The sequence below is a fragment of the Stegostoma tigrinum genome, chromosome 1 (assembly GCF_030684315.1).
Source record: "Stegostoma tigrinum isolate sSteTig4 chromosome 1, sSteTig4.hap1, whole genome shotgun sequence".
Taxonomy (NCBI): domain Eukaryota; kingdom Metazoa; phylum Chordata; class Chondrichthyes; order Orectolobiformes; family Stegostomatidae; genus Stegostoma; species Stegostoma tigrinum.
The window spans coordinates 170057304-170079617 of NC_081354.1; the positions used below are offsets into that span (position 1 = coordinate 170057304).

General features: G+C 42.0%; 1 protein-coding gene across 6 annotated transcripts in view; it reads right to left on the reverse strand.

The window, feature by feature from the left end:
• ptpra (protein tyrosine phosphatase receptor type A) overlaps positions 1-22314 on the reverse strand; it is a 323613-nt gene that overhangs the window by 18342 nt on the left and 282957 nt on the right. For all 6 annotated transcript variants that reach the window (XM_048534484.2, XM_048534448.2, XM_048534458.2 and 3 more), the window contains 2 exons: positions 21606-21699; positions 16593-16669 (listed from right to left, as the gene is read on the reverse strand). In XM_048534484.2, coding sequence (XP_048390441.1) covers positions 16593-16669; positions 21606-21699 — 171 coding nt within the window. The remainder of the gene's footprint in view (positions 1-16592; positions 16670-21605; positions 21700-22314) is intronic.

Consider the following 22314-nt stretch of genomic DNA (forward strand, 5'->3'; position numbering starts at 1 on the left):
CTTGATTCTCTCACTGATTGAAATGCGTCACCTCAGCCCTAAATTTACTAGTGACCTAGCCTCAACAAACCTCTGTGGTAAAAGAATTCCACGGATTTACAACCCTCAGAGAATAAACACCTCCCTGTTCTGACATTATGGCCTCTGGTCCTAGACATTTGCAGAAGGGAAAACAACCTTTCCACATTTACCCCGTCAAGTTCCCTCAGAATAAGGTCATCTCTCATTTTTCAATATAATCTCTCCTCAGAAGACAGTCCCTTCACACCCCATACCAGCCTAGTGAGCCTTCTCTGGACTGCTTCCAATGTTAGTAAATATTTCCTCAGATAAGGGGCTCAAAACTGTTCACAGTATACCAGTTTGACGAGTGCCTTATATTTTTAGCAAAACTTCCCTACTTTTATAGGGTTATAGAGCTATACAGTACAGAAACAGGCCCTGTGGCCCAACTCATTCATGCTGATGAGATATCTAAAATTAATCTAGTTCCATGTGCCAGAATTTGCCACATATCCCTCGAAACCCTTGTTATTCATATAACAATTCAGATGCCTTTTAAATGTTGCAAGTGAACCAGACCCGCCACTTACTCTGGCAGCTCATTCCACACATGCACCACCCTCTGTGTGAAAAAGTTGCCCCTGAGGTGCCTTTTGTGTCTTTGCTCTCTCACCTTAAACCTATGCCCTCTAGTTTTGGACTCCTCACCCCAGGGAAAAGGCCTTGTCTATTTATCCTATCCATGCCCCTCATGAATTTATTAATCTCTATAAGGTCAGCCGTCAGCCTCTGACTCTCAAGAAAAAAATAGCCCCAGCCTATTCAGCCTCTCCCTATAGCTCAAACTCTCCAACATCCTTGTAAATTTTTTCTCAACCCTTTGACGTTTCACAACATCCTTCCTATAACAGGGAGACCAGAATTCCACACGGTATTCCAAAAGTACAAACCAATGCCATGTACAGCTGCAACACGGTCTCCCAACTCCTACACTCAATGCAATGACCAATAAAGGCAAGCATTCCAAATGCCTTCTTCACTATCCTGTGTGCCTACAACTCCATTTTCAAGGAACTATGAACCTGCACCCCAAGATCTCTCTGTTCAGCAACACTTCCGAAGAGCTTACCATTAAGTGTGTAAGTCCTGCCCTAATTTGCCTTTCCAAAATGCAGCACCTCGCATTTATCTAAATTAAACTCTATTTGCCACTCTTCAGCCCAATGGCCCAAGTGTTCAAGATTCCATTGTACTCTGCGGTAAACTTCTTTGCTATTCAATATACCTTTAATTTTGGTGTCACCTGAAAATTTACTAACCATACCTCTTATGTTCACATCTAAATTTACTAACCATACCTCTTATGTATGTTCACATCCACATCATTTATATAAATGACGAAAAGCAAATGTAGCACCAATCCTTGCAGCACACCACCGGTCACAGGCCTCCAGTCTGAAAAGCAACCCTCCACCATCACCCTCTGTCTTCCATCTTTGAGGCAGTTCTATATCCAAATGGTTAGTTCTCCCTGTATTCCATGTGGTTTAATCTTATTAAACAATCTACCATGAGGAACCTCGTCTTACAGAAGTCCACATTTATCACATCCACCACTTTATTTCAGGAGAATGAGGTATAAAGGCCGACAATCCATTTGCCTTTCCTATTAAACCTTAACTTGGATGCTGGCCTCTTGTGATTCATGGATGAGGATTCCATAATCCCTCTGTTCTGGAGCTTCATGCCGTCTTCTCCATTTTAATCATTTTCAGCACCTCTCGTATTCTCCAACAAAAATAAAGATTATTGCTGTATTGGGCTCTGAGTGATCAGGTTTTAGTGTTGCCATTAGGCGTTCTTTCTATTATGTGTGAGGTGATGCACTTTGGTAGGAGTAACCAAAAGGCAAAGTACTGGGCTAATGGTAAGATTCTTAGTAGTGTAGATGAGCAGAGAGATCTCGGTGTCCATGTATACAGATCATTGAAAGTTGCCACCCAGGTTGACAGGGCTGTTAAGAAGGCATACAGTGTTTTAGCTTTTATTAATAGAGGGATCGAGTTCCGGAACCAAGAGGTTATGGTGAAGCTGTACAAAACTCTGGTGCAGCCGCACTTGGAGTACCGTGTACAGTTCTGGTCACCGCATTATCAGAAGGATGTGGAAGCTTTGGAAAGGGTGCAGAGGAGATTTACTAGGATGTTGCCTGGTATGGAGGGAAGGTCTTACAAGGAAAGACTGAGGGGCTTGAGGCTGTTTTCATTAGAGAGAAGAAGGTTGAGAGGTGACTTAATTGAAACATATAAAACAATCAAAGGGTTAGATAGGGTGGATAGGGAGAGCCTTTTTCCTAGGATGGTGACGGCGAGCATGAGGGGGCATAGCTTTAAATTGAGGGGTGAAAGATATAGGACAGATGTCAGAGGTAGTTTCTTTACTCAGAGAGTAGTAAGGGAATGGAACGCTTTGCCTGCAACGGTAGTAGATTCACCAACTTTAGGTACATTTAAGTCGTCATTGGACAAGCATATGGACGTACATGGAACACTGTAGGTTAGATGGGCTTGAGATCGGTATGACAGGTCGGCACAACATCGAGGGCCGAAGGGCCTGTACTGTGCTGTAATGTTCTATGTACCTATAAGGGCCTGTCTAGTAGACAATAGACAATAGGTGCTGCAGTAGGCCATTCGGCCCTTCGAGCCAGCACCACCATTCATTATGATCATGGCTGATCATCCACAATCAGTATCCTGTTCCTGCCTTATCCCCTAATTATCTGTTTTCAAAGATAATTTGTTGGTCAGTGTTAGCAAGAAGAACTATTTGTCTTATATATAAGTGGTGGCTTATTGCATGTGGGGAATGCATATGTTATATTGAATAGTAAGACTATCAAGTGGCACTTCTGAGCCCATCAGGACCCATGTTAGATTGCCTGACTAGCCAGCCAAAGTCTGCAATCTGATTGTATCAGTGATAATGGGAACTGCAGACGCTGGAGGATCCAAGATAACAAAACGTGGACCTGGATGAACACAGCAGGCCAAGAAGCATCTCAGGAGCACAAAAGCTGATGTTTCGGGCCTAGACCCTTCATCAAAGAGGGGGATGGGGAGAGGGTTCTGGAATAAATAGGGAGAGAGGGGGAGGCGGACCGAAGACGGAGGGAAAAGAAGATAGGTGGAGAGGAGAGTATAGGTGGGGAGGTAGGGAGGGGATAGGTCAGTCCAGGGAAGACGGACAGGTCAAGGAGGTGGGATGAGGTTAGTAGGTAGGAAATGGAGGTGTGGCTTGAGGTGGGAGGAAGGGATGGGTGAGAGGAAGAACAGGTTAGGGAGGCAGAGACAGGCTGGGCTGGTTGTGTGATGCAGTGGGGGAAGGGGAGATTTTGAAGCTGGTGAAGTCCACATTCATACCATTGGGCTGCAGGGTTCCCAAGCAGAATATGAGTTGCTGTTCCTGCAACCTTCGGGTGGCATCATTGTGGCACTGCAGGAGGCCCATGATGGACATGTCATCTGAAGAATGGGAGGGGGAGTTAAAATGGTTCGTGACTGGGAGGTGCAGTTGTTTATTGCGAACCAAATGGAGGTGTTCTGCAAAGCGGTCCCCAAGCCTCCGCTTGGTTTCCCCAATGTAGAGGAGGCCACACCGGGTATAATGGGTACAGTATACCACATTGGCAGATGTGCAGGTGAACCTCTGCTTAATATGGAAAGTCATCTTGGGGCCTGGAATGGGGGTGAGGGAGGAGGTGTGGGGGCAAGTGTAGTACTTCCTGCGGTTGCAGGGGAAGGTGCTGGGTGTGGTGGGGTTGGAGGGAACTGTGGAGTGAACAAGGGAGCCACGGAGAGAATGGTCTCTCCAGAAGGCAGACAAGGGTGGGGATGGAAAAATGTCTTGGGTGGTGGGGTCGGATTGTAGATGGCGGAAGTGTTGGAGGATGATGCATTGTATCCGGAGGTTGGTGGGGTGGAACCCTGCAGCCCAATGGTATCAATGTGGCCTTCACCAGCTTCAAAATCTCCCCTTCCCCCACTGCATCACACAACCAGCTCTTCCCCTCCCCCCACTGCATCCCAAAACCAGCCCAGCCTGTCTCTGCCTCCCTAAACCTGTTCTTCCTCTCACCCATCCCTTCCTCCCACCTCAAGCTGCACCTCCATTTCCTACCTACTAACCTCATCCCACCTCCGTGACCTGTCCGTCTTCCCTGGACTGACTTATCCCCTCCCTACCTCCCCACCTATCTTTTCTCTCCATCTTCGGTCCGCCTCCCCCTCTCTCCCTATTTATTCCAGAACCCTCTCCCCATCCCCCTCTCTGATGAAGGGTCTAGGCCCGAAACGTCAGCTTTTGTGCTCCTGAGATGCTGCTTGGCCTGCTGTGTTCATCCAGCCTCACACTTTGTTATCTGCAATCTGATTGGTTGGAGCTCAACACAATTTAAATATTACTGTCTTTCAATTCATTTACAGGACAAGGGTGTCACTTTCTTTTAGGCAGCATTTATTGCCCATCCATAATTGCCCAGAGGGAAGTTGAGCGTTAACCCCATTGCTGTGGGTCTGGAGTCACATCTAAGCATGGCAGTTTCTTTCCCTAAAGGGCACTAGACCAGAGCGTCAGCAGCATTTGAAAATGGGAATGAGATTTAGTAACTATAGTTTACCACATGGGTTTTTCCAATAGATTGCAGCAGATTCATGGTCATCACTAGATTCTTAATCCCAGATATTTATTGAATTCAAATTCCACCATCTGCCATGGCGGGATTCGAATCCAGAATATTATCTTGGTCTCCAGATTAACAGTCTGGTGATAATACCATTGTGTCATTGCCTCCCCGGGATGTAACAACTGGTGAAGGCCATTCATTTTAGTCCCAGTACATCATTGCAGGAGTTCCTCTGGGTAATGTCTGAGGCCCAATAATCTTCACCTGCTTCATTAATGACCTTCCCTCCATTCTAAAGTCAGAAGTGGGCCCTCTTGTGCTGCAGTAGTATTTCTACCTCTGGGTCAGGAGGCCTGGGTTCAAGACCCACTAGCTCCAGAGATGTGTAGCTATATTTCTGAACAGGTTGATTGGGAAATATCTATAAAATCAGAAGTGGGGATGCTCGCAGTTGACTGTACAATATTCAAAACCATTCCAGAATTAGAATCAGTCGAGAACCTTTAGTCAACCAACTCTGAAAAAAACTACTCTAAACCTACACTAATCCCACTTTCCAACAGTAGGCCCATTGCCTTGAATGTTATGACACTTCAAGTGCTCATCCAAGTACTTTTGAATGTTGTGAGATTTCCCATCTCAACTATCCTCACAGGTACTGCATTCCAGATTTCCACCAGACTCTGGCTGTAAAAGCTTTACCTTAAATCCCCTCTAAACCTCCAGTCTTCCACCGTAAAATTATGCTCCCTTGTTTATTAGCTTTCAGCTAAGGGGAACAGGTCCTTTATATTCACCATGTCTATACACCTCATTCTTTTACACCTCAATCAGGTCCCCTCTCAGTGTTCTTGGCACTGTTCTCTCGTGTCTGTGTAAGAATCCATCGGGTGCTCCAGTTTCCACCCACAATCCAAAGATGTGCAGGTTAGGTATACTGGCCATGTTAATTTGTCCTTCAATATCCAGGGATTTACAGATTAGGTGGATTAGCCATGATAAATGTGGGATTATGGAAATAGGGTGGAGGATTGGCTCTGGGTGTGGTGCTCTTTGGAGGGTCAGTGCAGACAAGATGGGCCGAATGGCCTATTTCTGTACTGTAGGGATTTTATGAATCTCCTCCGCATCCCCATTGGTGCAATCACATCTTTTCAATAAGTGGTGGCCAGAACTGCACACAGCACGCAGCTGTAGTCTCACTAAAACATCTCAGGTCTTGAAATATGCCATATCCACATGAAGCAGGACTTGTACATTAAGGTTTCTTTTAATAAGTGGCAAATAACACTTGTGTCATATAAGTGCCAGAAAATGATTGTCTCCAATAAGACAAAATTTAACTACTACCCAATGGCATTACCATTTTAAATGCCCTGCTATCAACATCTTAAAGGTTATCATTGACTAGAAATTGAATTGCTACCTGACCATGCATATACTACAAGTGTAAGTCAGAAGCTGGGAATTCTGCAGTTAGTAACTCATCTCTTGACTTTTCAAAGCCAGTCCACTAACAACTAAATACAAGTCAGGAACGGAATAGAATGCACTCCACTGCCTGGAACACAGTAGCCCCAAAAACCCCTAAGGAGATTGGAGTAGAAGACAGCTGAGATAGGTTTCATTTGAACTGTTAAATATCCTGGGAAATCAAATAGTTAGAGCTGTAGAGAGAGTTTTAACCTAGTTAGAAGCAGAGAGGGTTTGGAAGAGGGGGAATGCAAAAAGCAATAGCTCACAAAGCAACAGGATATGGCAGAACTGTAGGGCAGCTATTTGGGTAATGACACCCAGAGTGGTACGGGAAAGGATAGAGGATACAAACATTAAAACAAAACATTAAATAGGGTCAAGACGGGAAATATTGGGCAAAAACCAAAATTATGGAGCTCTTGTGGTGCAGTACTAGTGTCTCCACCCTCGTAGTAAGGAGACATGGATTCAATCCCATCTGCTTCAGAGGTGTGCAGTAACATCTTTGAACAGGTTGATAAGAAAATATGTAAGAAGGCAAAATTGATGGCAATTTACTTAAATGCATGGAACATTTAGAGCAGAATAATTAACCACACAAATACAGGTTAATGAGAGTGAACTTTTCACCATTACAGACATGATTACAATGAGATTAAAGCTGGGAATGAAATATTCAGGGATAAATGATTTTTCGAACAGTTAGGCAGCAAGGAAAGGATGTGCGTTGTAGCATTGTTGGTATAAAATATAAATAAAATAGTAAGAAATGATCTTGAATTGGAAGATCTAAAATCCACAAGGGTGAAGATAAGAAATAAAAAGAACAAAAAGATCTGACCATGAGTAGTCTATAGGTTCCTTGACAGTATACGGTGGAACAGTGAATAAATCAGGAGATAATAAAGACACACAACAAAGGTAGTACATTAATCATAGGTAACTCTAATCTTTGTGTAGAATCAGACTGGGACAGGAGGCCATGGGGAAGAACTCACAGAATTTATTTGGGACAATGTCCTGGAAAAATATATTGTGGGCCCAACCGGGAATCAGGCAATTTTGGATCTAGTGATGTGTACATAACAATAAAATCTAATTCTAATTCTAAAGAGGCTTCATAAACTATGTCAAAAACAGCAGCAACAGTGATCATGACTTAGTTGAATTTAGCATTTAGTTTGATACGGAGGAACTCGGGTCAGAAAGAACTGTGCTAAACTTAAATAACAAAGTAATGAGACCACAGCTGGCTGGCGTGGACTGAATTTAACAGCAAAAACAGCTGAGGATCAACAGTAGTCCTTTCAGAAAATAGTTCACGGCTCACAGCAAAAACATATTCCACTGAGGAAGAAGGATTCCAGGAAGGGATAAGCCAACCATAGTTAACTAGGGAAGTTACGTATAACATTAGATTGAAAAAAAATACCAGTTGGCAAAGATTAGTGGCAAACCAAAAGATTGGGAAAGTTTTGAAAACTAACGGAAGTTAATGAAAACAAAAGAGTGAAAACAAACTTTGAGGGTAAACTTGCAACTGGTAACAAAATGGTCAGCAGGAGCCTATTTTAATAAGGCTTAGAGAGGCCAAAATGAACATAGGCCCCTTGGAAAATTAAGCCTGGGGAAATAATATTGGGGTACCTGGAACTGGTAGAGGAGTTATACAAATACTTTCTATCAGTCTTCATAGAAGAAGACACTAAAGTATCCCAAAATTACTGATTATTCAAGGGGTAAAAGGAAGAGATGAAACAAATATAATGAACATCATGAAAGAAAAAAGCATTGAGGAAACTAATGGGATTAAAGAACAATGAGTAACCTGGACCTGATGGGAGGCACCCTACTCTCTATCCTAGGATATTAAAGGAAGTAGCTAATAGTGGGTGCATTGGAAGCAATCTTCCAAGAATCCTTAGATTCTGGAAAAGTCCCAAAAGATTGGAAAACTGTTATGTAACACCTTTATTTTTAAAAAAGGAGACAAAGAAAAACAGGTAACTAACTATAAGCCAGTTAGCGCAATACCTGTTATTGCAAAAATGTTAACAGTCCATTATAAAGGATTCTAATAGCAGAGCATTTAGAAATGTACAATATGATCTAGTCAGCACTGTTTCATGAAAAGAAAATCATGACTGACATTTACTAGATTTCGTTTAGGAGGTAACAAGCAAGATAGATAAAGGGGAAAACAGTGGATATAATATATTTGGATTTTCAGAAGGCATTTGATAAGGTGCCACATATTAGGTTTTTTAATAAGAACCTATGGCACTGAAAGTAGTTATCAGCATGAACAATACAAAAATAGGTGGGAAGTAGTGAGGATGACACAAGAATTCTGCAAAGGGTTACAGACGAGTAAAGTTTTATTTTATTTGTTCAAAGTACATGGGTGTCATTGGCTAGGCCAGCATTTATTGCTTAGGCCAGCATTTATTGCCCATCCCTAATTGCTCAGTGGGCAGTTAAGAGTGAACCACATTGTTGTCAGTCTGCAGCCAAGTGTAGGCCAGACCAAATAAGAACGGCAGTTTGCTTCCCTAAAGGACATTAGTAAACCACTTGGGTTTTTCCTGACAATCAGCAATGGTCATCACTAGATTCTTAATTCTAGATACTCACTGAATTCAAATTCCACCTTCTGCCATGGTGGGATTCAAACCCAGGTCTCCAGAATATTATCTGGGTCTCTGGATTAACAGTCCAGCAATAACACCACTAGGTCAACACCTCCCCCTAAACTGTGAACAGTTTTAGATTCCTTGCCTAAGTAAAGATATACTGGTGCTGGGTAGGCTGGGTTTATGAGGCTGATACCAGGTATGGAGGCCTGTCTTATGACAGGTTGAGCAGGTTTGATCTGTACAGGTTGAAATGTAGAAGAATGAGAGGAGACTTTATTGAAATACATTAGATTCTTGGAAAGCTTGACGGGCTGGGTGTGGTAAGGTTATTTTCCCTGTGGGAGAGTATCGAACTAGGGGGCATAATGTAAGAATAAGGGATCACATACTTAAATCCGAGATGACGAATTTCTTCTCTCAGAGGGTTGTGATTCTGCAGAATTCTTGACCGTAGAGGGCTGGGTCATTAGGTACATTCAAAGCTAAGATAGAAAGATTTTTTATTCAGTAAGGAAATCGAAGGAAAATGCAGGCAATGGATTTCAGATCCATTATAATCTCAGTGAATGGTGGTGCAGGATTTGATAAGCTGATCTACGTACTTCTGCTTCTATGTCTTACAGGCTCTTAACTGCCCTCAGAAATGGCCTGGAGAGCTATTTAGTTGTAATAATCTCTACAAAATCTGAAGCAAGAAATTAGATTGGATGGGCCATGGGCCTGGAAATGACAATGGGAAAAATCAGCCCTGTCAACTCTGCAAAGTTTTCCTCATGAATATCCGGGAACTAGTATCAAAACTTGAAGAGGTGTCTTTCAGATCAATCAAGCATCAGCCTGCCATTGCCTGTAAGGTATGATTCTGTGAATAATACAATGTCCCCGAAAACACTATCACCATCCCTGGGTATGTCCACGCCCATCAAAAGGAGAGATCCAGCAGAGGTGGCAGTACAGTGGTATACATTTGTAAGAGTTGCCCTGGATGCGCTCAACATTGACTCTAGACCCCATGAAGTCTCTTAGCATCAGATCAAACATGAGCAAGGAAACCGCTTACTGATTACCACATACCATCCTCTCTCATCTGATGAATCAGTACTCCTCCATGTTGAACACCACTTACAGGAAACACTGAGGATGACAAGGGTGCAGAATGCACTCTGGGTGAGGGATTTTAATGTCCACCATCAAGAGTAGCTCAGGAGCATCACATTTGATTAAGTTGGTCAAGTCCAAAAGGACATTGCTGCTAGACTGGGTCTGCAGCAGATGATGAGGGAACCAACAAGAGGAGCAAATATAACTGGCCGGCAAAGTCCCATCTTCACATTGATAACACCTTACATTGTGTTGTATGGGATTATCACCATGCTAAATGGGACAGCCTTCAAACAGATCTAGCAACTGAAGGCTGTACATTCACAAGGCACTGGGACACCAGCAGGAACAGAATCATACTCTAATATAATCTGCCAGTTCATGGCCTGGACATATCTCCCACTCAACAATTACCATCAAACCAGCGGATCAACCCTTGTTCAATGGAAAGTGTAGGAGGCCTGCCTGGAGCAGCACCAGGTACACTTAAAAATGAATCAGAGATAGTGGGAACTGCAGATGCTGGAGAATCCGAGAAAACAAAGCGTGGAGCTGGATGAACATAGGCTAAGCAGCATCTTAGGAGCACAAAAGCTGACGTTTCAGGCCTAGACCCTTCATCAGAAAAGGGGGAGGGGGAAGAGGGCTCTGAAATAAATAGGGAGAGAGGGGGAGACAGATCGAAGATAGATAGAAGATAGCTATGTCTGCCTCTTTGTAGGTCACGTGGAACAGTCCCTCTTCCGCACCTACACTGGCCCTAAACCCCACCTCTTCCTCCATTTCACTGATGACTGTATCGGCGTTGCCTCAAACATTTCATCCAGTTCACCAACACCTTCCACCCCAACCTCAAGTTCACCTGGACTATCTCCGACACATCCCTCACCTTCCTGGACCTCTCTGTCTCCATCTCAGGTAACCACCTAGAAACCGATATCCATTTCAAGCCCACCAACTCCCACAGCTACCTAGAATACACCTCCTCCCACCCACCTTCCTGCAAAAATTCCATCCCCTATTCCCAATTCCTTTGCCGCCGGCGCATCAGCTCCCAGGATGAGGCATTCCACTCCCGCACACCTCAGATATCTTCATTTTTCAAGGGCCGTAACATCCCTCCCGCAGTGGTTGAGAACGGCCTCGGCCGTGTCTCCCGCATTTCCCGCGAATCATCCCTCACACCCCGTCCCCGTAATAACCGCCAAAAGAGAAACCCCTCATCCTCACGTACCACCCCACCAACCTCTGGATCCAACGCATCATCCTCCGACACTTCCGCCATCTGTAATCCGACCCCACTACCAAAGACATTTTTCCCTCCCCACCCTTGTCTGCTTTCTGGAGGGACCACTCTCTCCGAGACTCCCTTGTCCACTCCACATTCCCCTCCAACTCCACCACACCCGACACTTTCCGCTGCAATCGCAGGAAGTGCTACACTTGACCCCATACCTCCTCCCTCACCCCCAGCCCAGGCGCCAAGAATACTTTCCACATCAAGCATCTGCTAATGCAGTATACTGCATCCGCTGAACCCGTTGTGGCCTCCTCTACATCAGAGAAATCAAGCAGAGGCTTGGGGACCGCTTCGCACAACACCTAAGCACCAACCACTGCACCTCCCAGTCGTGAACCATTTCAACTACCCCTCCCATTCCTTAGATGACATGTCCATCCTGGGCTTCCTGCAGTGCCAAAACGATGCCACCCGAAGGGTGGAGGAACAGCAACTCATATTCCACTTGGGAACCCTGCAGCCCGATGGTATCAATGTGGATTTCACAAGCTTCAAAATCTCCCCTCCCCTCACTGCATCCCAAAACCAGCGCAGTTCATCCCCGCCTCCCTAACCTGTTCTCCCTCTCACCTATCCACTCCTCTCATCTCAAGCCGCACCCCCAATTCCTGCCTGCTAACCTCACCCTGTCCCCTTGACCTGTCTGTCCTCTCAGATTGAGTTATCCCCTCCCTACCTCCCCACCTACACTCACCTCTACTGGCTCCATCCCTGCCTCTTTAACTTGTCCGTCTCCTCTCCACCTCTTTTCTCCTCTATCCATCTTTGATCTGTCTCCCCCCTCTCCCTATTTATTTCAGAACCCTCTCCCCCTCCCCCATTTCTGATGAAGGGTCTAGGCCCGAGACGTCAGCTTTTGTGCTCCTAAGATGCTGCTTGGCCTGCTATGTTCATACAGCTCCACACTTTGTTATACTTAAAAATGAGGTGTCAACCTTGTGAAGCTAAGGACAGGAATACTTACGTGTCAAACAGCATAAACAGCAAGTGACAGACAAAGCTAAGCTAGATAGATCAGATCTAAGCTCTGCAGTCCTGCCACACCTCGTTGTGAATGATGGGGAGCAATTAAACAACTTGCTGGATAATAAGTTTCTACAAATTTCCTCATTGATCAGAGATCCCAGGTCAGAAATCACACAACACCACGTTATAGCCCAACAGGTTTATTTGAAAACATAAACTTGGAATCTTACTTCTTCTTCAGGTGTTACAGCCCAGTATATAAGTGTGAAAATACAAGGCTGAAACATTCACAACCATCCTCAGCCAGAAGTGACGAGTGGCTGAGTCTACGTTAGTTCCCTTCAGAGGTTCTCAGTATCACAGATGCCGGTCTTTATCCAATTTGATTCACTCATGTGATATCATGCAAAGGTTTAAGGCACTGGATACTGCAAAGGCCATGAGCCCCGAGAACATTCCGTTAACAGTACAGAAGACAGGCTCCAGAACTGGCCATACTAGCTGAGCTGTTTCAGTACAGCTACAATACTGACATCTATCTGACATTGTGAAAATTGCTCAAGTATGCCCTGCACACACAAATCAGGACAAATACAACCCAGGCTAATTACTGTCCCATCAGTCTACTCTTCATCATCAGTAAAGTGATAGAATGTGTCATCAAAGTGCTGTCAAGCAGCACCTTATCAGCAATAACTTGCTCTCAGGGAGGTGCCCACTTGGGGTTCTGCAGGGCTACGCTACTCTCAACTTTATTATAATCTTGTTTCAAACATGGATAAAAGAGCTGAATTCCAGAGGTGAGGTGACAGTGACCAGTCCTTGACATCAAGGCCTTGTCTGACTGGTTGTAGCATCAAGGAAAGTCCACAAAGGGATTATACATTGGTTAAGTGAGTAGGCAAGGGTCTGGAAGATGGAGAACAACGTTGGTAAATGTCAGGTCATCCATTTTGGTAGGAATAACAGCAAAATGGACTATTATTTAAACAGTGAAAAATTACAGTTGGGGACCTGGGTGTCCTTGTGCATCAATGACAAAAAAGTTGGTTTGCAGATGCAGCAGGTAATTAAGAAGGCAAAAGGGATATTGTCTTTCATTGTTAGATGGATGGGGTATAAAAACAGGGAGGTTATGCTGCAGCTGGAGAGGGTGCTGCTGAGGCCACACCTGGGGTATGGTGTACAGTTTTGATCTTCTTACTTGAGAAAGGATATACTAGAACTGGAGGGGGTACACAGGCGGTTGACTAGGTTGATTCCAGAGTTGAGAAGATTGGCTTATGAAGACAGATTGAGCAGTCTGGGACTATACTCACTGGAATTTAGCTGAATTCTGGGGATTCTTATAGAAACATATAAAATTCTGAAAGAAATAGTAAAGATAGAAGCAGGGAGGTTGATTCCATTGGCAGGTGAAACTAGAACTAGGAGGCACAGCCTCAAAATAAGAGGAAACAGCTTCAGCACCGAGTTGAGGAGGAACTTCTTCACCCAAAGGGTTGTAAAGCTGCGCAATTCTCTGTCCAGTGAAGTAGTTGAGGCTACCTTGTTGCATGCTTTTATGACAAAATAGATTTTTGAACAGTACAGGAATTAAGAGTTGTGCTGAGCAGGTGGGTTAATTGGTGCTGAGTCCACAAAAAGATCAGCTATGATCTTATTAAATGGCAAAGCAGGCTTGAAGGGCCAACTGGCCTATTCCTGCTCTTATTTATTATGTTCTTAAGTTCTTAAGGAACCCTAGCAAATCTGGAGTTGATAAAAATGTGGGAAAAACTCTCAGCTGATTGGAGTCATACCAGGCACATGTTTGTTCTTATTGGATGTCACTAATCTCAGCGCCAGGAGGGGCTGTAGGAGTTCCCAAGGGTAAGCATCGGTAACATGTTAATTCGCCTTGAGGGAGTGGTGGCAAGCGATCATCTTGAATTTGAACTTAGCAGTTCATTTGGTACAGATGCCGTCTGGGGAAGGGAGTTGCAGGATTCAATGCAGAGGCAATGGTATATTTCTGCGTCTGTATGGTAAGTGGCTTGGGTGGGGGGGAGCTTATGGGTCATGATATTCCTGTGTATCTGTTGCCTTTATCCTTTTAGAAGGTAATAGTCATATATTTGTAACATGCTGACTAACGGTCTTTGGTAAATTTCTGCAGTGCATCTTGCAGATTGTACACATCACTGCTACTGAGCAGACTGCTCTGTCCTGGATGGCATCAGGCTTCTTGAATGCTGTTGGAGCTACACTTATCTATGCAATTGGGGAGTATCATTACAATTCTGACTTATGCCTTGTAGATGGTGAACAGACTTTGGGGAGTCAGGAGTTAAGTTAACGGCTGCAAGGCTCTAAGCCTTGGATCTGCTCTTAAAGCCACAGTATGAAGCTAACTACTATAGTTCAATATATGCTCAATGGTAAACCCCAGGACACAGATAGTGGGAAAAAATTTAAATACCACTGAATGGCAAGGGTCAATGGTTACATTCTCCTGTGTTTGAGTCAGTCACTGTCTGGCACTTGTTTGGCAAAATGTTCTTGTCACTTATCAGCTCAAGCTTAGATACTGTCCAGATCTTGCTGCATTTGGATATGGATTTGCTCAGTATCTGATGAATCACGAATGGTGTAGCATTGTATATCATCAGGGAATATTACCGCTTTTGAACTTAGGATAGACATAAGGTTGTGAATGAAGCAGCTGAAGATGATTTGGTCAAAGACATTTTAAGTGCTACATAATAATCAAACAGAGCAGATCAAACTGTTCTGAGAAAGGGTCACTGGACCTGAAACATTAACTTTGTTTTCTCCTCCACAGATGCTGCCAGACCTGCCAAGCCTTTCCAGCAGCTTTGCTTTTGTTCCTGATTTACAGCAGCCGCAGTTCTTTTGGTTTTTAAACAGAGCAGTGTTCAAAGTTAGCTACTGTCTCACTGTAAAGAGAATGACCAATACACAAAATCTTTCCAAATTTGTTCCTGGTTGAAATTATTTGTTAAAACTTAGTCATATACAACTAAATATTTGACACACCTTCTATAAGAAATGAAAAGCTTAATAGTTTATAACTGCCTTAATTTTTAACTTTATCTAAGATTGAATGTGAAACATCAAATAGCGAACCTAAAAATTATAATGCTCACATTTTCAGTGCAAAAAGTGTTTGAAATCTTGTAGGTTAAAAATGTGTAGGAATACATTGTTTTTTTTCTCTAAGTCATCAATTTTTGAAGTCTTTGCACCATTAGAAGCCTATCTCCATGTTTTTATGTCCGAAATCTGTAACCTAATATGTAATACCTTTCAGAGTAGAAGAGTGAGTATTCCACAAATATTCCACAATGTGGAGGTGCCAGTGTTTGGACTGGGGTGAATGAGATCAGGAGTCAAATGACAGAAGGTTACAGTCCAACTAGTTTATTTGAAATCACAAGTCTTGGGAGTGCTGCTCCTTCGCCAGCTGAAGTGAAGCACACAGGCACAGAATTTACAGGCACAGAGATCAAAAGATCATACAAATGGTGTGAGTGCAGCGTTAACAAGCTGAATAATAAGTCTTTGCAGGTTATAGAAAGCATCAGACGGGATGAGTGAAGTATCAACAGCCGAATAGCAAGTGAAAAGATTACCTGTAATCCAAATACTTGAGGCAGAGAAATAATTACTATAATTAAAAATAAGGTGCTTCTGGAGATGAACCAAATGGTTTGAATAACATGACAGCTTTAACTGTCACATGCCAAGGGTCTAACCAAAGTAACAAATAAGCCAAAGCTGTACAAACTAATTAAAGTACACAGATTATAATAAGTTATCAAGGTGATAGTGTCAAAACAGGACAGTACAAGATCTTATATATACAGAACAGTATGGTGGAGAGACTTATTATTCAGCCTCTCAACAGTCGACTCATACCATTTGTATGATCTTTTGATCTTCTTGCCTATAAGTTCTGTGCCTGTGTACTTTACTTACGAAGGAGCAGCGCTCAAAAAGCATGTGATTTCAAATAAACCTGTTGGAATATAACCAAATGTTGTGTGACTCCTGACATACATTCCTGTATAATGATACCAAGTTAAGGAATAACCACCAAAGTAGGTGGCTCACAGCAGACAAAAATACTTCTGGAAGCTGTGTTCAGTTCTAAGTTCTAGTGCAGTTTCTAGTCATTATTTATATTCAAATCATTACTTAAAGTAATTCCTTGCATAACATTTTAATGATTAATTGGATTTTTATATGTTTGTTTTCCAACATATTATGAACCATTTTAGATAGCTAAAATAAGGACAAATTAATATTTAGAAAAGTTTGTACGTGGTTTCCATATGTAATTACATTGAAACTAACTGATGTTTAATTGAAAATTTGATTTTACATTCAGATTGCATGATAAACTAATTTTGTAAAAACTCACATCAATGAACGATGCATTCACATAATCTGTGTTCTCTTCGCCTCTCTTTACAGGAATGATAACTCTGTTAAACTCATCTGAAATCACACGGAAACAAAAAATGCATAATTATACTGTAATATGTGCTGAACATACTGCATTTCAACCAGGGAAAGATATTCTGTTTATCAACTCATTTTTCCCCAAACTTATTCAACAATTCTTGACGCCCATCATAACTACCTTTAATTGTGCAATTATATCCAGTGTCTGAGAGCGCATTTTAAAAATTCTTTGATGGAAGCTGCTCCTGGCTGGGCAACATGAATATTATCTGAGGTTGTTGGCTTGCACACCAAGCTGGGTGGTTATCGTACAGACGTTTCATCACCATGCTCGGCAATATCATCAATCTAGCCTCCGACAAAGCAATGTTGTTCTTCTCTGCTTGGTATTTATATGATCCGGTCTGTTAAGTTGGGTTGTGTCATTTCTGGTTCCATTCTACATGGGTTTGTATATGGGGTCGAACTTCACATGTTTGTTGATTGCATTGAGGGTTGAAAACCAGGCCTCTAGGAATTCACGGGCATGTCTGTGGTTGACTTGAACTAAGGTGGTCATGTTGTCCCAGTTAAATTGATGGCCTTCATTGTCCGAGTGCACTGAGATAAGGGAGAGTCTGTTGTGTCGTTTTGTTGCAAGCTGGTATTCATGGATCCTGATGGCTAGTTTCCTTCCGGTCTGGCTGAAGTGTGTTGGTCCTGCATGTCATGGGCATGGGGTCTTTGGTCCTTGTGAGTGCTTGGCATAGTGTGGCTGTGGGTTTGTGTGCTACCGTGATTCCTAGAAGTAGCAGGAATATAAATATCAAACGTAGTAGAACACAACTGCTTCATCGGAGGCTGCACTGATGATGTTACCTAGCGTGGTGACAAAACGTCTGTATGGTAACCAGCCAGCTCAGCGAGCAAGTCAACAACCTTATCCACAACCCGAATGACAAATCTTTGCAAGAACCTTAAATGAATATGACCTCTTTACAGGTGAATCAAAACCATAATCTCTAATTGCAAAATTGGTATAACAAATGAATTAGGACAATTCCAAGGATAAAGAATTGATGCATTTTCACACACTAATTAAAATAATGAAAGATAATTGCAACACTTTGAGGTTAACAGAAACTTCTAGGTAAGAGTGATGTACGCTGACATCTGTTTTAATTTTTCTCATTTTCTCAAGTGAGGGCTTTGAACCCGTACAAAAACACTACATGGCACAACTAAAATCAAGAACCCAGTGTGAAAGAATGCAGGAAGTGCTACCTCGCTGATTTACAGTCCAGCAGTTGTGGACCTACACTGCACAACCAAAAATGTTTTTTTTAAAGCATGGGGTAAGAAACCATGCAAATCACACAAAAACATAAATACAAAAAGCTGTGCAATGTAAACAGATCAAAACTGGAAGAAACAGGTAATGTCAAATAAAGATAAGGAATAAACACAAGAAGTATTTAACATAGGAAGAAGAAGCAGAGTAAGATTCACAAGCAGAGAACATCTTGAAATAACTACAAATCAGAAACTGAATAGGAACAACCACCTGAACACTGTGGCTACAAATTTAGAGATTAGAGGCCAGGAATTCAGTAGCAAGTAACCTATCTCCTGATTCTCAATCCCAATCCAATACGTACAAAACACCAGTCAGAACCATGATGGAATACTGTCCACTTGACTGCATTAGTAGATCTCAAACAACATTTTACACCAATAGTATTTAGAATAAGGCAACCTGTTGATTGTTACATTACCCACCACTTTCTCCATTGACCCAGAATCACAGTATAGAACAGGGCCTTCCGACTATTGAGTCTGTACCGCCAAAAATATATTACTACTTCTCACCATACTAGGCCTGAAGCCTGGAATGTTAAGACATTTCAAGTGCTTATCCAAATACTTTTATAGGTTGTGAGGTTACCCACCTTAACTAGCCTCACAGGCAGTGCATTCCAGACCCCCTTCATCCTCAGGGTGAAAAGGTTTATCCTCAAAACCCCTTACTTTCACTTTAAACTGATGCCCCCTTATCACTGACCCTTCGACTAATGGGAGCAGCCTGCTTTCTATTCACTCTGTCCATGCCCCTCTATCTGATACACCTCTATCAGATCCCCCTTCAACCTCCTCTGCTCCAAAGAAAACAAAGCTTATCCAGTCTCTCACACAGCAGCAACAACGTGTACCATCTACAAGGCTTATTGTGCAAGTTGACTGTGATAGATTGGGGCGCGGGGGGGGGGGGGGTCATGGCTCAAAGGATGACAGTATAAGGCAATAGCAAACATTCAAAAAGGACATTGGTGAGCTGCAACAATTGTTTATTTCTGTCTGGCACAGAAATAAAATGGGAAAGGTGGCCAAACCATGGTTTACAAGGGAAATTAGAGATAGTATTAGACCCAAGGAAGTATACAAAATAGCCAGAAAAAAAGACCTCAGTGGGAGCAGTTTAGTATAGTGCAAAGGAGGAATGTTAGCCCAGATTATGCATATACTTATAAAATATAAGAATATAAAAATTTGGAGTAGACCATTCAGCCCTTTCAGCTCATACTGCCATTCAATGGATCATGGTTGATCTTCAAAACCATTTCCACACCTATCCCCATATATCTTGATTTCAATGTTGAAAATAATCAACATCTGTTCCTAAAAATTCCAAATGTGTACTACCCTGATTGAAGAAATTCCTCTTCATCTCAGTCCTAAATAGTCTTGGAACAATAGGCAGGCTATGTTCACGGTTCTGGGCTTCCCTGCCAGGGAAATAAATGTGCCCTGTGAACCCCTGGAACAATTTATAACAATCAAAAGTGATTACTTGGCATTCAAGTCAAGTCCAGGGTATATAATCTATTTAGTCTTTCCTCATAGGGCAACCCCTGCATCTTAGGAACTCATTTGGTGAAGTATTGTTGTACCTTTGCGGCAAATGTATCCTTTTTAAGTACGGAGAACAAAAGGTTGCACAAAATACCAGATGTGGTCATACCGAGGCTCTACGTAATTGTACTGTGCATTATCGTAATAAAGAACGTTTATTCCTGTACTTAAATCATCTTTCAATAATGGTCAAGATTTACCTTCTTAATTGCTTGTTGTATCTGCATATCAACTTTCACAACAGGTCAGGAATTCCCATTTGTTATATAAGCGCAAAATTCACACTTAAACAAATGTTCTCTGGCCAAACATAAGATCAGCTTTGTCACATTTAATATTTAAATATTAATATTTTCAAATATACCATGTTCACAGCCCAATAAAGCCACAAAATTTTGTAAATTTAAACTGGTGTACATAGCCAATAGTTGAATAAGCTATGTGCAATTTATATATTAAAAAATGACAATTTCAAATTTCTCCACTAGAGGATACCAAATGACCATGAGTAAAACAATCTCAACAGCTGAATTTTTTTGCTATAATTTATGTAAACTAGTGAATATCGACCTTTCATGCCAAAAATTCAGAAATATACAGACTTAATCCTCATAGAGAGAGAGAGCGCTCAAAATGATTGCACGTGCACTAGTTATATTAATGAGGGCATTAAATGGGAAACATAATTAATGTTGTCAACTGCAGAAATAATGTAGTTATTGACTAATCAATATTCCACAAAAAGTACTAAGGCATTTCATATCAGTGAAATGAGAAATAGAAATAAGAGTATTTAAGACGAAACAAAACTGTTGAAATTAGAAGTCGGTGCCAGTTAGACAACTGTAGTTTAAAGGTGAGATAATGGGAACTGCAGATGCTGGAGAATCCAAGATCATAAAATGTGAGGCTGGATGAACACAGCAGGCCAAGCAGCATCTCAGGAGCACAAAAGCTGACGTTTCGGGCCTAGACCCTTCATCAGAGAGGTAGTTTAAAGATGACCAGCCAGCACCTTATCTCAGGCATATACCTCACTGATCTGCATATCAATCAAAACAACTGGCATCTAGAACCATACTAAAAACCATTCTGTGAGATGACAGCTACCTTGATCAGGTCATTCCTCTCCATCACATAAACTCAAGAAAGGCCTAAATTAATACTGCTGCTTCTCAAAAGCACCAGATTTACCTGGGGTAGCCTGGGAGGGTAACATGTCTCAAAAGTTTAGAGGTTTAAGCAAAGGGTGAAGCTAGCTATTTTAAACTGTTGTGAAGTAGCAACATGAGAGCTGTTTGCCACAAGCAGGATGCCTCCATCAAGCCAAAAGGGCATTTCAGCCTATCACACAGAAGAGTAATGAAGTATATGAATTTTTGTGGCAGCACAATGCCAGTTATGTAGACTACATGTCTCAAAGACATGCAAGTGTACAAAACAGGCTATTCCTTTGTCTGTTCGAAAAAGCAAGTTATTATTGTACTCAACCATCTTGCACTTGCAAACCTCACAAGGTCCAACATGGATGTGATTCTGCAGTTGGACAGCATTTGATGGATAACATCGGGTGCATGAAGAAAAAAGGCTTTGAGAAAAGCACACATCATTTTGATGAATCTCTGCCAAACCCCTCTTAAGTCACCCTGAGGCGCAGCATTCAAAGACAAAATATCTAAAAGGAACTTTTTATTGCAGTCCTCTTTAAATAATGGTCAACAATTCATTAGCTTCTTATTTTTTCCATATATCTTCACAGCAATAATCAGTTTGAACTTTCAATTCTCTTCATTACTTGGTGATGTTCAATTAGACTAGATTTAGATGTTTGCAAATCAAAACTGAAATCTGAAAAGTTTTGTACGCGCTCTCCTTAGTTGTCTATCAGCTTATTTTATGACTAAATTAAAAACTTCAGTCTTTGTTCTTTACCATAGCAGACACAAAAAAGGACACTAGAACTGGATGGACATTTAAGATAATTCCTTGATATTCACACTTCAGTTTTGTATGGCATAACTGGATGGTGTTTCTCAACCACAGCACAAACAGCAGGTTGCTTTTCAAAAGAAAATCTTACATGGGATGATCTGAAGCACTCTGTTTTTCTTCATGTTAGCTGGCAAATTGCCCGTCCTCATCTTGTCATTCTGTATTTTGATTGAAGTTAACTTCTAGGAAAAGGCAATCACCAAATTCAGTTGGTACCTCATAATATCCTTTACAACTTTTTAAATTAGCATTAAAAACATGCAAAATATATTTTCCATAGCTTCTTTTCAATAACGAATTATCAATTTCCTTGCCGAAGCAATCATTAGTCCACATGCTGAGATCCAAGTGTGGAAGGAACAGGGAGGTAGTCAATGCTTGATGGAAAGAATATTTTGAATAACACCTCAACTACCAGCAAAAACAAAGTTGCTGGAAAAGCTCAGCCTCCTCTCAATGGAGATGGATCGAGATAGCAAAATTAATTGTCACCTCCAAAGTCCTTCAGCAGACTGCATAAAAGACTATGTTGAACAACTCAACTACGAATGTCTTCAACTGAATACCTTCGACTTCATTTTTCAATACCCCAACCAATACAGTTCCACAAAACCCGAGCGTAGAGCAAAGTATAACAGCTGTTGAGCAACAAAGGCTCTGGAGATGAAATCCGTGCCAAAATTCTGCAACATGGTGGGGGGACACTCTTTGTAACAGTATATTTCTCATCAGGAGACACAAGTATATGCCAAGGCATCTCAGGGATGCTGTGATCATGATTATATTCAAGAAAGGAC